The 18,172-nt window shown below is 37.3% G+C and overlaps 2 protein-coding genes across 5 annotated transcripts in view; one reads left to right on the forward strand and one right to left on the reverse strand.

Annotated features, from left to right (window-relative positions):
• YTHDF3 (YTH N6-methyladenosine RNA binding protein F3) overlaps positions 1-14,002 on the reverse strand; it is a 40,202-nt gene extending 26,200 nt beyond the window's left edge. The window contains exons 1-4 of one of the 4 annotated variants that reach the window (XM_027042937.2): positions 13,626-14,002; positions 13,118-13,142; positions 9,650-9,795; positions 7,255-7,340 (exon numbers count right to left, since the gene is read on the reverse strand). In XM_027042937.2, coding sequence (XP_026898738.1) covers positions 7,255-7,340; positions 9,650-9,707 — 144 coding nt within the window. In that variant the 5' untranslated portion in view covers positions 9,708-9,795; positions 13,118-13,142; positions 13,626-14,002. Of the gene's footprint in view, positions 1-7,254; positions 7,341-9,649; positions 9,796-11,665; positions 11,691-13,117; positions 13,143-13,625 lie in introns of those variants that run through there. The other 3 variants (XM_027042938.2, XM_053208533.1, XM_053208534.1) reach the window with 3 other exon arrangements.
• Positions 14,003-14,082: 80 nt separating this feature from the next.
• TTPA (alpha tocopherol transfer protein) overlaps positions 14,083-18,172 on the forward strand; it is a 64,352-nt gene continuing 60,262 nt past the window's right edge. The window contains exon 1 of the mRNA XM_053208535.1: positions 14,083-14,445. Coding sequence (XP_053064510.1) covers positions 14,098-14,445 — 348 coding nt within the window. The 5' untranslated portion in view covers positions 14,083-14,097. The remainder of the gene's footprint in view (positions 14,446-18,172) is intronic.

The raw sequence follows: 18,172 nt of genomic DNA on the forward strand, positions 1-18,172 counted from the left end.
TAATATGAAGGAAATGAAGAACATCTTTGAAACCACAACAGTACTGGCATCGTCGTACAGACCAACACTGGAAATACTGACTGCTATATTTAATACTAGAGAAATTTTCAGGAAAGCTCAAAATCACCAACAATGGTTTGCAAAGAAACACTTCTTGAAAAAATTAGTAATGATTATTAAACTTAGTAGCCATGAAGATCACACACACTCACGTGTGTATAATCTGATCACTAAATTATTTATTAAAAATAAAAGCACTCATAGGGCTTCACACTGACAAGGACGTCCCCGTGACATAAAACTCCAAAAAGCTTAATAAAAATGAACAGGTCAGCCAATATAACATGCATAATAGATTAAAATATTTTTTAAGTTATCTTTTTTCAGCTTAAAGTTACTAAAACTATCCTTTTATTTATTAGTTTATTATTTACTTCACCCAAGCACTTATTGAATGCCTGCTTCTGAAAAACACAGATAACATTCATTCTAAAAGAAAACCTACAGTTAAAAAGACATAAAATACAGGGGAGTGAATAAATTCCACATTAGGGAAGAATACCAGAGTGTGCTGAATAGGGAGGTAATCAGTTTCAAAGTCTTAATTTAGAATGTTGGCATTAAATGTGGACTCAGTAATTCCTTACCTATTGTGGGAGTGGAAAATCAGACCAGGTAGAAAGTTCTTAAAGTTGAACTCTTCATAATCAAATTTTTTGCAAAATTACACCTCTAACTTATGTTGAATATTCTTATTTCACCATCACAGATAAGAAATTTCACAAAGTTACATACCAAGTTCCTAACTTATCTGTAACCATAATAATTCAGAGGTTAGCAAACTAAAGGCCAAAGGGTAAACAGGCTGCTAGCTTAGGGGTTTTTTCAGAGTGCAGAGCATAGAGTGGATCTGATCCCTGGGCTACAGTTTGTCCACCCTGTTTTAACTGATGGTCTCATCTGTACTCATTCCTAAAAAACCAGAGCCAATTTTCTTTGGAAACTGGGGAAACAAATTTCGCCAACTCTGTTACCTGTGGGGCTGGAACAGGTGTGGGGGCTTTTTATTAGAGATCTTTTCCATTGTTCTTTTAATTGCAATTTGTACTACTTCACCTCTCAATTACAGACTTTGTAAAAACGGCAAGTTTAAATTACTTTAAAATGTGTTCGGTTAGTCATGAGGGCTACCAAACAGACACCTCTGGCTAATAAGCAGGCACACTGCTGTCCCCGATCTGATTATAGAGCTGTCCAGTGTTATTTCCACCACCTACACTTCATCAGTATAGTGGGTAAGTGGCCTGCTTTCTGCAGTTTATCAAACAACACTAACCATTTATTTTTCCAATTCTTTCAGCAGTTTTAGCCCCATGAAAGTACTTAACCAGATTCTAAAGGCAAGGCTTCATTTTGGGTTCTAGTAAGAACAAAACTATAGAGGGGCACCTGGGTGGCTCCGTCGGTTAAGCATCCGACTTCAGCTCAGGCCACGATCTCACAATTTGTGGGTTTGAGCCTCACATCGGGCTCCATGCTGACAGCTCAGAGTCTGGATCCTGCTTCGGATTCTGTATCTCCCTCTTTCTCTGCCCCTCCCCTGCTCACACTGTCTCTCTCAAAAATAAACATTATAATTAAAAAGAAAAAGAAAAAGAAAAAGAAAAAGAAAAAGAAAAAGAAAAAGAAAAAGAAAAAGAAAAAGAAAAAGAAAAAGAAAAAGAAAAAGAAAACTATAGGAAACTTTCAGAGTTTAAAAGATATGGTCAACACATTTTGAATTAGTAGAGCTTCAACAGTAATATTAAAAAAGATGTTCTGCTAAATTTAAGATAAGTTTTTAACTGCTAGCTAAGTGGAATATCAATTAGAGGAATGTACCTTGGTAGTGAAGAGGAACAAAAGTTCCACTTACTGATGATGGAAAAAAACAACTCAAAACTTACTTTTCACCTTTTACTTCAAACCTGGTTATAATGAGACATAATCAACTGAACAGTTTATGTTCAAATAATCACTTGAATAATTTATTCATTATTTGTAAATTGGTCAGTTATAGTGAAATTTTACTATATTCTTTGATAAAGATATGCAATCTTTAAACCAAATGATGTTGAAATGTTTGAGGTTTCCCTCACTATCAAAAAACTATTTGGAAGGGGAAAAATAACAATAGGTAAATACAGGTGATGGCACAATCATTGGCTGTAACGAAAGATACTTATAAGAAGAGATCCGCAGACCCTTTACCCACAGCATAAACTTGGAAACACAATCTGGGGAGGCCATTTAACCTAAGGTTGAAGTGAAGTCATGAGGTATCTGAACTCTAATCACAAACCAGGTATCCACAGGCTATGTGAAAGTAGCCACGTTACTTAAACTCTGAATTTTTTTCTCATCTACTAAAAGGAAATAAAGATACAGTGTCTAAAACACATTAAGTATTCAATCAACGACAGTTACATTTGTGACTACAACTTACCCCTTTAAAATGTAAATTAATCACCAAACACATGATATAATTTCAGACCTAGTCCATAGCTTAAGAGTATAAACTGCTGTTGGGATGTAGTAGCTAAGGACACAGACTCCATTCTTTAATCTTTTACTTTCTGTGTCAGTGATCTCTCAGATCATATTTCTCTAACCCTGACTCTTTGGTGGTGAAATGGGAGAAACACCTGCTGGTCTTATCAATTGTAAAGATTTTTAAAATCCACTCTGTTAACTACAAAGAGCTATATGGATATAAAGTATGGGAGCTTAAGCCTTTTACCTTTAGTTTTGTGGTTTTGTTTTTTTTTTTTAATTTGGAAACTAAAATACAGAAAAGATTAAAAAATCTTCCTTAACATTTTTAAATCATTTCTAATTATTATTCCTTAGCCTTATGAAATAGATCAATTGTTCTTCTAGTATCTCTAAGAAAATCTGAACAAGAAGTTCAAGATCACTGCTCTGACTTGACACATTTTAATACAACTCAATTATAACCAGTCTTTCACTTATAGCAACCTAAGATCCATTTTAACTTTCCAAGAAAGAAGACTATAAATGTCTCATAAGTTCAATTAAAATAGAAAAGGCACAATTCACCAATAAAAGTACTTCTGTAAGGAGAAAAACAAAAACTTTTCCATTAAGAACCTGAGGTACTTCAAACTCCAGAAATCACTTCTGAATTAAAAAGTTAAGTGAAGGGGCACCTGGGTGGCTTGGTTGGTTAAGCGTCTGACTCTTGATTTTGGCTCAGGTCATGACCTCGAGGGTCATGTCTAGTATACTTTTAATGCTTATGTGTATTTTCTCCTAATACTTTAAAAAATATTATTGTGCTTTTCAAAAAGTATACTCTACACATATCTAATCATAAGGATGTCACAAAAAATGTTTTATACATGGTACCCAGTTAACCTAAATATTTCATCAACTGTAATTCTTTGTTCCTTAATTCTAGCAGATAACCCAATCCGTTCATTCAATACTTAATGCCTACTATGTGCTAGATACAATGCCAGTCATTGGAGACACAAAGATGAACACGGTCTCTGACCTGGAACACTTCCCAGGTCTAGCGAGGAAGACACATGTACACTACAACTTGACAGGTACTATAATGGAAGTACAACCAAAGCAAAACTTTCTGGGAGAATGAGAAAAGAATCATGAAGGGATAGACATGAGTCTGTGTATGTCTGTGTATAAATCATATACACAAATACAAAACAGATCATAAAGGAAGATATTCAGAAAATACTTATTTTTCCAGAAAATAATGAGTCCTATTTCCCCAAGCAAATTAGATGGATAAAGCTGACCAAAGATGAGGGAAATGGAGCAATTTTAAGGCCATTCATATAATAAGCGTATCCACTGTTGTGAAGCTGTGGTTACTCTTTAACATGACAGTGACACAATCAGACTCGGACTTTAAGAGGACTGCTGAGTGGCAATATAGAATTATTAGTTAGAAAATCATTCCAACAGGCAGAGATAATGCAAACTTTAAGGGCAGTTTTCAGAATAACAAAATTCAAAATATTTTTTACTTTCTTACTCTCCATGCCACTTCTCTGATAAACATGCTTAGGAATTTATTTCCCCATATATACAAGCAGACAAGCTCAACCTTCATTTTTCCAACTTATTCTTCAAATTTGTATGCATAAATTCCATGGTATCTGTAACAGTACCAGTTAAACCTGAATTTTCCAATCAACTTAATCATCAGATTATTCTGAGGAACTTTAGAAGACTAATTTTAAGACCTGAAGGACGAACATTTACTTTCTAAATTACTATAAAAATTATCCCTTAAGAAACTGAGCACTAGAAAACAGAATACTCTACCACAGAAGGCCAACAACCTGTGTTAAAGAATCCCTAGGTTTGATACGAATTAGATCTAAGTATACAAAACAATTTAAATCATTAGCCAAAAACATTCACCACTTTTCCAGATAAAAGATTCATTTTTGTTATTTATAATACTAAAACCAGATGAAGGCATTTAATTTTAAAGATATATTACACATCTAACTGCAAAAATTTTTAATTAAACAATTACTCAGCTAGATCAGGGCAAGGAAATATAAATGCTTGCATAACTGTAATCTGTGAATAATTACTTGAGATATTTCACCAACAATTCTAGTTTTCACGAACCTGCTTTAAAAGGTCCATTTAAAAAAATTTTCTTTTACCTAGGTGTTATTATGAGTAACTTGAATTCTTGTACTCCTAAGATTAAATTGTGAAACTCCTAAGATTTCAGGTAATTCTCAATTTTTATCTCCAATAAACCCAGTTTTCAACATTCCAGTGTTAGTACTCTTTAAAAGGTAAATGTGTGCCCTGATTACAGATAATTATTTTTAGTATTACAGAAACATAATTGCTAAAACCTGTTCACTAGTACTGACTAGGAGAGGGAGGATAATACACCCTTACTGGCATCAAATTTTAAAACTTCTCTTTAAACAGCATATGAGGGGCGCCTGGGTGGCTCAGTCGGTTAAGCGGCCGACTTCGACTCAGGTCATGATCTCACAGCCCGTGAGTTCGAGCCCCGCGTCGGGCTCTGTGCTGACAGCTCAGAGCCTGGAGCCTGTTTCAGATTCTGTGTCTCCCTCTCTCTGACCCTCCCGCATTCATGCTCTGTCTCTCTCTGTCTCAAAAATAAATAAACGTTAAAAAAAAAATTTATAAAAAAAATAAACAGCATATGAATATACATTCAAATTATAATAACAATTTAATATAAAACCTAAAACCTTCTATTTAAACACCACATTAAAACAAACCTTTGTAGGTATTTTTATCCCAACATAAGGAAACTTTTATGAGACAAACTTAAAATTGGGTTCACTACATAAATACTTTTAATTCTTAAAAAAATAATGGTTTTCTGAAACTTTGAAAGTTTTTTTTTACAAGTGCAATTTTATGCAGAATTCCAATATATAAAACAGACAAAAGAAGGAAGGGCACAGCTCTGGTTGCTGCATGGGTGGGATCATGGGTGCCCTTCCCTGGTTTTCCCTAGGCAGACCTGAAGCACCTCTGTGGAATGCCAAAAAAACCAATCCTCTAAGCCCCTGTGACAAATAAATTATACAAGATCTGTTACCAAGTAAAACAAGAGGATTCTTACTGGTTGTAATTTTCAAACATTTAAATTCCATTAAAACTCCTTGAAAACAGAGGCTGAACAAGTAAGTCAGAGGATCTTCATAACTGCATCCTTGCTTTAGAAAATCATTTTATTATAGTCGAGTATGAAATCAAGTAGCAAAAAAATTCAAATATTTAAAATTTAAAACAATATCAAAAATTTATCTGATCACGAAGACCTTTTTGAGAAAATATCTACTATACCTCATAGTATCAGAATTTCTCAAAATAAGTTGGCAAACTCAAAAAAAGTTGGAAACACTGCCATAAGAGATGTTAACCGAGATTACTGTATGGGCCCAAATATAATAGAATATCGTATATATTTCTTTTAAACCTTGCACTACAATTCAAAACAAAGATCTTCTTCTATTTTCCGGTGATAGCATTCTTTGACAACCTTCAGGTGGAAAGTAAATATCTGTTATTGAGATCAGAAAATTAGATTATTTAAGTATGGAATGAATTTTTTCATTCTTTTATGAGCAGCCAAACTTTCATAGATTTTATCACCCATTTTTATTTTCTCATTTATTTACTCCCTCCCAACATAAGCTAGGAATGTAGATCAACAGATAGGAGGGGGTGGTTAACAAGAAATGACCAAGAGGTAGATCAGATTGAACGTAACCATGGCGCTCCACAGTCCTGAAAATAATCCTACATACCACAAATTGGGAACTACTTCTTTTCAAACTTTCCCTACAACTGTAAAGGTCTGCAATAATATTTGGTTCCTTATTCTCTTACAATGTAAACAAAATCTAGAGGTTAAGATTTCAAGGTACATTTTTCATCTACTGTTTTTTAAGCAAAACAACAAAAGCAGTTTTCATTCCAGAATATTCTCTCCCAAGACACTAGTTAACAATGAAAGTTTCTTTTTTAAATTTATTGCTAGTGAGGACATATTTTTATTAATAAACAAACGGATGCAGATATGGTATACAGAGACCAAAGAATACTCTTGTTTTTCAATGCTGAAATCTAAATTATACCTGTTTACAAATTCACAGGATTATTTGTGAAAAATCCAAACATAAAAGAACCTCAAGAGTCACCAGTTATTTGATTTTATGAAATTCTCCAAGCCTATAACATAGAAGGCGAGCATGTTTATAAAGTCTTCTATTCCCTACGTTACCTAGTTGTATTAAAACTTTAATTACCAACAAAACTCAAATTGGAAAAGATAACACTATATTAACCAAAAATTTCAGGCATAAACTAGTCCTTTCCCACAAATGTGTAGCTAATTAAATCCTGTAATTTGCTTTGGCTATAAAGACATGGCAGCGACATTAGAAGGTTAAATTCAACGTTCAAAAAAAATCTAACCATACCGCATACAAATAACGTCCATCTTCAAATCTTTGTATTTCGCACTCTAGTTTCAGCCAGGTAGAATTTCTAAAGAATTCTCCTGCACCACAAAGCTGCAACTGCTATTCACTATTATGCAGGCACACTAGATTAATACATGTTATGGTTAGCCTCATTCAATTAAGACATCTATTTGAAAAATCAATTAATACTAATGTAAGTTTAATTTCCTAAATATGGGACTGTCAGACTTACCTGATTTGTCTGGCTACTTAAGTATGGCTCAAAATCATCATCATTTACAGCATCTTTTTGATGAATCGAACCGTTTTGTACTGAAACTAAAAAATATGTTTATATTAGATGTGTGGTAATTACCTTTATGAAACTGACAGAATAACCTAAAATTTTCAGTATTTTTCAACCAACTCAGAAAAAGTTATCCTGAGTTGTTCTTTTCATTAAAAAATCCTCTTAGAAATTTAACTTGATTTAGATACAAATATTTATGTGTCACCAAAAACTTACAAAGCTTGTATATACCCAAGATTACATAAACTATATATACCTCCCATTACCAAAAACATAATGTAAACACCCCAATATCAACATGGTAGTAAGCAATTAAATTGTTGGAAGGGTTCCCTAATATTATATTTGAATCTAAAATAACTTCAAATAGTGCTGTAGATCATAGAATCCTGAACGTTCTCTATCTTTGTTATATCTTTATATTAGTCCAATAAAAGCAAATAAAGAACGAAATTAACTTTCTTTGTAACTAAAGTCAGAGTAAATGTCTTAAGGAAAGTGGCTAAAGTTCACTGAAGCAGTTATCACAATGAATAAATTATAAAAAATCTAAAGAAAAGGGGTCTTAATTCTAAACCAAAATATTATAAAGACTTTCACTTGGAAGCACAAATAAAGTTAAGACACTAAAGAGAACCATGGTTGTTCTTCCAACACATAAGAAAACCAGAGAATAGTTTATAATGCCTTATTTGTTCAGAGATCATTTCCAAAAATGCTCTATAAAACTGTCATTCTGACTGCTGTCTCAGAGGGCTTTTGAATACAGACTAGAAGAAGGTCCTGGGTTCCAATCCCAACTCTAACACTGAGAAGCTGAGCGATATCTAGTTAGTGACTCAGCCTCTCTAACTCTCTCTCTTTATACAAAGAGGTTATTATTAGTACCTACCTCATTGATCTGAGGATTCAATGACAGTATTCAATAATCTTGGATATTATTTGACATAAAATATTACAAGATCCAAATAAGACTAAAAATTCTTTAGGACCACATAAACAAGTTTTACAAGGCTAAAACTTGATATAATGACACTGTCTAAATATACTATTCTACTTTTGAAACACACGCGAGATGAAAAAAGCTGAAAGTTTCTAACGGATGTTGACTAATCCCTCAGAAACAACAACAAAAAAACCCCTGCAGTATGTGAAAATTTACTGCTTAAAAATACACTGTCACAAAGTATTATAAATTAAAGCTGGGGGTATGGATTTAAGTTGTGTGTTTCTCTATAGCATCATTACATTTTGATTTACCCTAATTTTTCCAAAGAGTTTAGATAACCAAAAATGTAGTATTATAAGCTGACAGTGGCACGGGAGCAAAGACAGGTGAAATACCTTAGTTCTTTGCCACCCACTGAGTAGGGATGATCACTCAAAGAAATGATACTACTCTGTGAAGCCTTCAAAGTAGACCTCTTATGATACTACATTGCCCTCAAATATCAAAAGAGCAACATGAAGGTCACCTTGATCCTGGCTCCACCGGGGTGGTTTAACCGTATTTGGTAAGGATTGCATTAGAGCCAAGGTTGAACTAAATATGCTCCCTAGAATTTAAACAGGTTAACAGCCACTAAAACCAAAAATAAAGAGGTGGTACCTTAGGTTATTTCTGCTGGGCTAATCATTTCAGCCCACAAGATTCTAGCATACCTGTTCTCCTTTACCACCCCTTCATCAAAGGGGTCTGTCTAGTCTCTCTTGAAAAAAAATCTTCACTACACTATTGGACTATTACACTAGTACATACTATTATCTGACACAGCTACCCATTTCAAAATTACAACTATCTATTTCTTATATTCATTAGATTCTCAGAAATTTAGCCCATACTGCTCATATAGTAAACAAAAAAAAAAGTACCCCCTTAAAATCCATCTAAATGTATATTACAGTGCTATTCTTACTCATTTCCTCTGTTCTATTCTTTCTCTTCTAATTCTAAGATGCTGAGACTAAGAACAAAATATTCTCATGTACTAAGTAAATATACAGTCTGTGCGTAAGTGATGCATGAATATGTCTAAAAAGTCCTAAAAGATTATTCAAGGAGGACGTCAATCTAAGGAAAAAAAATATTTAATCAAAAGTACTGCACAAATACTGACAAGCGATTTGCATTAAATTAGAATCTGAATAAGCTAGCCCTTGAGTTTCAAAACCATACCTTTCCTTAAGAAATTCAGCTGTCTTAAAGACTGCAGTTTTTGAACATTACTTAATGACAAACTAATGTCTTGGAACCTGAAAGCCATTAAATAGTAAAGAAATCCAAGCCAGTTCCATAGTCTGTACAAGTTCTTCAGGGAAAAAAGAACAGATGACTTACATGATTCTTCGCCTGTTTCCTCTGCTCTATGAAGCAGAGTCAAATCAAGATAGAACATGGGCCTTAGGAGCCAGGTGATTCTTTGCTCTGGTCCTGACTACATCAAGTTAGGAAAGTCAACAGATCTGTGCATCATGTTTTCCCACCTACAAAAACAGCGACAATACCATATACCCTCTATCTCCTTACAGGAATGTTTTGAGGATTAATAATAAAATGAAGCCCAAAATGACAATAAAGTGCTTAGCAATCATTTCCAGAGGGAGTGTGGAGAGAGGACACAAAAGAATACTGCATTTTCTACTACTTTTCTGAAACACTAAATAACAGCCAAATTCAACCTAATTCTTTTAACCTGCAGTTGTACCAAGCAATTCTGTCCCTCTGTTGGAAAGGGATGGGGGAGAGAGGAGGGCAAAGATAAACTCCTTTCCATGTACTGGTCTATTTTTACACTTAAGGCACAGGAGAAAGTTGGTAGCAAGACTACTAGGAGTATGGGATCTGACACTTTTATCTGTGGTGCCTGCGGGAAAAGGAGAGGTTCCCTTTTATCCTAGCAAGCAAAACTTCTACTTATTAATAAATAACAGTGATATAATATCAATTTTAAATTACAGACCGCTATAAGTAAATAAATAAATAAAGGACCAATAGTTAACTAGCCTTAAATTTCTACTAAGCTTCAGTACTACCCTAGCCACATATAATAAAAGAGTACTAACATTTAATATAAGGAAAATCTATTAACTAAAAAGAACTCAAACTTCCAAAAAAAGTACACCCAGAATTACAACGTATACTATGAAAGCATTTTTGCCTTACAAAGAGATTGATACAGAATTCCTTTCACATTTTAGCTGTTAGTGCATATCCTTAAGGATATGCAGGGAAAAAAGCCTTAGAAAATCAAAAACACTAAAGACAGGTGTTAGGCTAACACTGTCAAATGAAGATAATTCAGAAAAGAAATACAGCATCTCTGAAATTATATTAAGTCAACTGAAGAGGATTCTGCTTTCAGAACTCTGACAACTCCTCAGCAACATATATTTTTTCTGTTTGAGAAGGTCTGAATTCAAGTTTAGTACTCATATTCTTAAACCACTCAGGCTGTAGTTCAAGAAAAATAACTTTGCTTTCTGCTTCACAAAAGTAAACAGAATAACTGTAAAACACTTTTACTAGCTTGAAAACCAAGTCAGCTAAGGCACAGGAGTTTTTCTCAAACACACACATAGCTACTTGTATCAGTTCACTGGAGTGCTGCCTTCGCCTTGTAATTCTCCCTGCAGGGGCATAAAAATACAAGTAACGTATATGTGTATTTGTGCACTTGCGGCATGTACCATTTTAAAGCATCTTAAATGATTACCAATACTTTTAGGCCAGTAGAGTTTTTCCCTCCTGCCATGTCTTAGAAAAAGTCTCCCTGCACCTTAAAAATAGATAAGGTGAGGCAGGTGAAAATAAATCCAGCAAATAAAATGGCCACCAGAGCAGTGGACTCCCGTAATTGTCATTCCTCATAACATACAATAGGATTTACAGCTAGAATTACCACTTTCGTTTTACAGATAGAAGGGGAAATTCTGACCAAAAGGTGCAATGTGTTCAAGCTCACTTGGCAAGTCAGTAGCCACAGGAAGCATTAGAACACAGGTCTCCTAGTGATCCCAGTCCATCGTTCTATCCATGGATAAAACTATGAACGGGACAACAAGGGTGAAAAAAAGAAAATTTCTTATAATAAAGAGCTATCCAAATAAATACTTTTGTGTGTCTAAATACCTCTAAAAGAGGTTACACTGATGGGTCAAAAAACTTTCAATAACCAAAAAATATTTATAGTCAATATGCAATAGTGTCATAGGTAATTTACAACTATAACATCAAAGATACCACCTAAGTGAAATGACTATATCACAGATTAGTTCAGTAATGGCTTACAATGCTGTAGATGCTTTATGTTGTTTTGTCAAACAAGTATGTACTTCATTGAACTTGCATACTTACCTTAGAGCAGGTAACACAAAACACTTAGCATTTCAAATAGCCTTGCAAAGTGCCACCTCCCCACAGATCTAGGATAAAATAATTTATGCTAGGCAATAATGACCACAGATTTCATATATCTCCAAGTCTATATACTTCCTCATGAGCAGACTAGCAAAAAAAAAAAAAATTAATGGATCATTCTTTTCAAATTTACAAATGAATATTTTAAAACATTTAAAATAAACAACATCGAATTGAAGTTTATGCTTACAACAGAAAATAATTCTAAAATTAAAATTTTACCTCTAAAAATTAAAAACTGAAATTTCTAAATACGTACATACTCCCCAAAAATACATCCTTAATCAAAAGAAATTCATGGTAAATTCATGGTATCTGATACAGTGCCATTTATCTGGTATGTACAAATTCTCAAATAAAATGCACTACAACTCAAAGAAAATTAACTGAGTTGAGTACTCAAAACCTATTCTTTTCGAATTTGCAAAGGCAAATAAAAACGCTAAACGTATAAAGAACACCAATAAAGACCGTGAACTTGTATCTCAAAAGCTACTGTACATCTTATTTTTTAGGTAATACCATACTACTGAAATAAAAAACAGGAAACATAATTCTATTTAGTCTGATATCAAGGCCTATTACAAAATGTTATAAATATATAATTCATTGTAATGTTAATTGGCACTGTCCCAAGAAAGCAGTTATTGTTCTATACTTACTAATGTCACATGATTAATGTCATAATGTTTCAGTCAGTTGACTGTATTTTCCATATTAACAGGCACAAAATACACTTATTTTTTTTAATGCTTTACTTTCAATAGTACTTTTTTTTTTTTAAAGACTAAATCATATCACCGTAGCAGAAACCTCACAAACTATTTCCTTCTCAGTCCTTTCTAAAATACCAGCTTGAGTCACACCTTGCCACCAGGACTGCGCCTGTTCAGTTTTGATCTCCCTGGTGTTACTGCCTCATTGCAACTGACTTCAGTAGAACCAGTGATTAACAGTACAATTTTCACTAACGTGACATGGAATACAACTTGAGTTGCATTCTCCAGTGTAACCTAGCAATGTCGAACACCATGTCCACTTATCTGCACACATTTGTAGAAATTTTTGTGGCAGAAGTTACATAATACAGATAAACTGCAAAATTAAAGACATGTCACCACATTCCTAGTACCTCCTTAACTGAGATACAACTAAGAAAACTGTTTCTCCTGCCACTGTGGTTTCTATGAAAGTGGCTTCAAAGCAAGGGAACCACAGAAGTTTGGGACAGCATTTCGCTGCTTTAGCCATGATGAATATTTCTCTAAACATACATTTCAAAACACACAAACCAACCAACCCCCCAAAATGGTGCAAAAAGGCCCTCTCAAAGTTTAGAAGTCACATCGAACCAACATTAAGAAATAAGAGAAAAATATTCAAACTCACCTTTATTTCCTTGCCCTTTAGGTCTCTGCGCAGCAAGACGGAAGGTGTGATAATGAGAAGAAAAAAGAGAGAGAAAGTGTGTTAATCAAAGACATTATCAAAGACAAGTTATTTTCAACAATCCGCGTAGGAGTAAAACCCACCACATCCTCCATAGCCTCCAATTTCCCAACCACCCCCAGTCTTTAAACCTCCCACCCGCCACTCAAAACCCGTCTCCCAGACCTCGCCTGGTCTCAGCCCCACGTCGGCCGCCCTCAGATGTGCCCTAAGGCCCCCTAGGAGCGGTCCTTCCCCCACCCACCGCGGCCCCGCGGCCTCCCGCCTCGGCCGCAGGCTCGGGGGCAGGGCGCACGCCCCGGCCCGGGCGGCAAGACCGCAGCAACTTGAGCCCAGAGCACCGTTATGGGGCCGGCAGCGGCGGCGACGGGGAGGAGCCCGAGCCCCACGCGAGGGTGGAGCTCCGGGGCTCGGGCCTTCGCCGAGCCTGAGGCCTCTGCTCCCTCACCTGATCCACGCTAGTGGCTGACATTCTTCACCGCAACCCGAGAGCTGCTGCCGCCGCTGCCGCCGCTGCCGCCGCCGCCGCCGCCGCCGCCGCCGCCTGGGCCTCTCCCCGTGCACTCACAGCAGTTGGCTGCCGCCCTCGGCCGAGTGACTGATCCAGCCGCCGCCGCTGCCGCCGCTCGCCGAGAAGCCAGAAAGACGGCCTCGCGCTCGGGGGTCCGTGGAGGGGGCCCTTCTGCTCGGCGTGCAGGCTGCTCTTCCCCCTCTCGCTCTCCGCTCCTCGGGTCCACAATGGCGGACAGACTCCCTAGTCTCACTTCCGCTCCGAGCCTCCCTGACCTTCCGCTCTCCACTCTGACGTCCCTGCTCACCTCGCTCTTCCTCCCCCACCCACCCGCCCGCTACCGACCTTGGCTCCGCCTGCGCGTCGCCACGTCACCGGAGACGGGGACCGCGGGTCGGCCCCTGGACGCATGCGCCGGGGAGGCAGTGCGCCTGTGCGGCCGCGAGCGCCACCTTCCAGGGTCGCTTCTGCGGCTTTTTTCGGTCGGGCTCGCATGCTGCGGGGCGCGCGGCGGGCGGCTGTAGCGGGAAGCCGGCCGGAATGGGATGCCAGCGCACTCTGGGCAGGAAGTGCGGCTGCCAGGGATTGCGGAGCCGGGCCGGAGGCGCAGGGCCGGCGGCGCCCTCCTTATGACGGAGAGGACGTTGGTGGGTTGCAGCGTCGCAGCCACCGCCGCACCGCTCCGGGTGCGCGAGCAGCGGTGGCAGGGCCTCCGCTAGAGCCTCCTGAGGCCATCCACGGCCACGTGGGCGGCTGGGTGAGTCAACCACCCTCGGGACAGAGTTGCTGGGCCTTCCGCAAGAGTTCGCACGTGCAGCGAAAGTGGCCAGGTCAGAGCTCTGGGCACTAACACTTAAAAGCAAATAGGAGGTGCGCCGGCAAGTGTTGGTTCTCACCAAAACCCAGGCACATGCTCAGAATAACTCACGATGCTTCCATAACCTCTGGAGTCAAATTTACCACCCAATTCCTACACTTGTGTTCCCCTCCCCTAATGTTAAGTTGATTTTGTCGAAGAAGTTACCTCGGCAAAGGTACGCATAGTTATGCGAAGCTTTTCAGTCGAAAAGTTAATTTCAAGAGAAACTGGTAAAGTTACTCTTTTGCAAATTGGCAAAACGAAAGTAGCCGATTTGCAAGATTTTGAAACTTATGTTGAAATAATGTCTTTGCAATAAAGACAAAGATTTCTTGCCTAACAGATATAATGCGGACTCTAAAAAAATATTTTAGATTAGTAAATTCTTTCTTTACTTAAACGCCGTCAAATAAGTGATAATTGAGAAAGTATGAAATTGTTGAATGATAGGATTCATTTTGTGTTTTACACTACAACGTATTTTAGAAGCACTGAGAAACAGAACTGGAACTTATCTTGAGAGTTTACTGCTTCTTGTAAATCACCAAGAGCCATTTTTCATACCAGGTCAGCTTCCCATGCTCTCTTATTTTGCCACAGGTCCCAGGGACTCAAGTGGAATTTCAGCTCAGGTTGATCACTCTTGTCACTTCCCAAGACTTCTCCCACCCTTCCAATTACTCTTCTCAATCTGCGGTGTACCCATTCTTCATTCCCATACAGAACTTTATGGCGTGCAAGAGTTTGCTGCTACATGCTATGAGGGGGGAAAGAATATACAAGAGGAAGCTTGTGAAATCTTACAGGCCTTGTCCTTAATTATCTTTGTTGAAAACAATGGCTTTGGAATCCAACCCACTGGAGTTTGAATTCTCACTGGGCTAGAATTAGTTGCATAACCTTGGGAAAGTTACTGAAACTTTCTAAGACTTAGTTTCCTAATAAATAAAGGTCAGATATGTACAATTCCTGGCAAAGAGTGAGCTTCCAACAAGCATGGCCAGTTTCAGATTCCTTTGCTAAACAATTACCAGAATGGTGGGAATAGCTTACGTTCATTGAGTGAATGTTCATTATATGTCAGGCACTGTAATTATTTAAATCCTCACAGCATCTTTGTGTTTGAGTTCTGTTGCAAAAACTAGCACACAGTAGGTTAAGAAACAGAATAACACAGCTAGTCACTGGGAGCCAGGATTTAAACACAGGCAGTCTGGCTCCAGAGTTTGTGCTCTAGCCACCATAAAATACTGCCTAATGACATGATGTTGCATGAGCTTTCTGTTCTCTTTCATTTCTGCTCTTCAACAGTCTCCTTCCTTGCTTATTGCGCTTCCTAGCACTGAGGTCTGAATTTGCAGAATGGAGTGGTAACTACCGTGAAACATAAGCCCATTTAATTTAGTATTAAATATTATTGTTTGAAGTACTTCAAGGGAACTACCTTAAATCATCTCTTCCAGAAGTATGCAGATGAAATTTTCGAAAATTTTTGGAAAATGCTGCTCTAGAGTTTAGATTCTAGACAAAATTTGACTTTTCTACAGGGCCACCAGTATATATCAGGCTCTTGGTAAACAAAACACTATTCAAAGCTTGGAAAGGAGTGGGTAGGTTAGGGTTCAGCCCCCATTTACCCATCGGCCATCCCGGTGCCCTATCCAGTAGACTTCTGCTTCTCTATAACTCTAAGCGATGGCCCTGCATTTCTGCATGACTTTTTCTATCAGTTCAGATTAGGTTCAGCTGCAGGTGACATCAAGTCCAAATAATAAGAACTTAAGCTAGAGGTCTGTTTTTCTCATATATATATATATATATATATATATACACACACACACACACACACACACACATGCATATGTATGTGTGTATATATATGTATATATATATGTATGTGTATATATACATATGTGTATGTGTGTGTATACATATAAATCTGGACATTGTCAGTCCAGGGCTTGGGCTGTTGTCACAGTGTTAGGTATCCAGACTCCTAGCCTGTTGGTCCACCGTCCTCACGATAACACTGTGATCCAAGATGGCTGCACAACTTCCAGGCATCATATATTCCTACCAACAGAAAGCAAGGTGAAGAAAAGCATGTCTCTCTCCTTCATGGACATTTTGAGAAATTGCATTTCCTACTTCTGTCTACCTCCTACTATCTAGAACAGTCTTATGAAAACACCTAGTTGAAGGAAACTTGGAAAACATTCTGGGTAGCCATGTGTCAGAGAGTTTACTACCAAGGAAGAAGGGGATGGTAGGTCATGGGAGATAACTAGTTAATACCAAACTGTGTGCATAATTACCCAGATTGACTTCCTTAGCTCGTACTAGAGTGTTGATTTGAGGGTTACAAATAAATTTTAACTGAGTAGGCATCTGCAAGTACAGAAACACAAGAATAATAAGAATCAATTGTATTTAAAGTGACAAGTATAGGGGTACCTGGGTGGCTCAGTCGGTTAAGCATCCACCTCTTGATTTCAGCTCAGGTCATGATCTCACAGTTAGGAGATTGAACCCTGTGTCAGGCTCTGCACTGACAGCACGGAGCTTGTTTGGGATTCTGTCTCTCCCTCTCTCTCTCACAAAATAAATAAACTATATATATATATATATATATATATATATACACACACAAATAAAGTGACAAGTATAGTGATTGACACAGTGTCAATAATAATTCAGAGTTCCTTTCCCTTGCAGGTACATACTATGATATTGACTTGTTAAAATTTTATATGAGTACTGTGGTTCTCTAAGTTAAATATATTAAAAAGCAATGTGCAGATTAAATATGTCATATGTAGTTGAATCATAGAATGTCAGATACAACTTTCTAGCCTATGAGAAAATCAGATTTAGCTTAAATGTTTTAAAATTAGAACATTTTTCCAAAACACAAACAATCCAATTAAAAGATGGCCAGAGGACCAAAATAGACATTTTTCCAAAGGAGATAAAGACATGTCCAACAGACACATGAAAAGATGCTCAATGTCACTCATCAGGGAAATGCAAATCAAAACCACAATGAGATATCACCTTATGCCTGTCAGAAGGGCTAAAATTGAAAAAAGGAGAAATAACTGTTGACAAGGTGTGGAGAAAAAGGAACCCTCATACACTGTTGGTGAGAATATAAATTGGGGGAGCCACTGTGGAAAACAGTATGGAAGTTCCTCAAAAATTTAAAAATAAGAACTACCATATGATCCACTACTGGGTTTTTACCCAAAGAAAATGAAGACACTAATTCAAAAAGACATACACACCCCTGTATTTATTTTAACATTATTTACAATAGCCAAGATATAGAACTAACCTAAGTGTCCATCAATAGATAAATGCATAAAGAAGATGTGATACATACACACACACAAAAATACATGGGAATATTATGCAATTATTAAAAAGGCTAGATCAGGCCATTTGCAACAACATGGATGGATCTAGAGGGTATAATGCTAAGTGAAATAAGTCAGACTGAGAAAGACAAATACGTGATTTCACTCATGTGGAATCTGAAAAAAAAAATGAATAAACGAAAAGAACCAGATCTATAAATACAGAGAACAAACTGGTGGTTGCCAGAGGGGAAGAGGGTAGAAGATGG

The sequence above is a fragment of the Acinonyx jubatus genome, chromosome F2, assembly GCF_027475565.1.
Source record: "Acinonyx jubatus isolate Ajub_Pintada_27869175 chromosome F2, VMU_Ajub_asm_v1.0, whole genome shotgun sequence".
NCBI lineage: Eukaryota > Metazoa > Chordata > Mammalia > Carnivora > Felidae > Acinonyx > Acinonyx jubatus.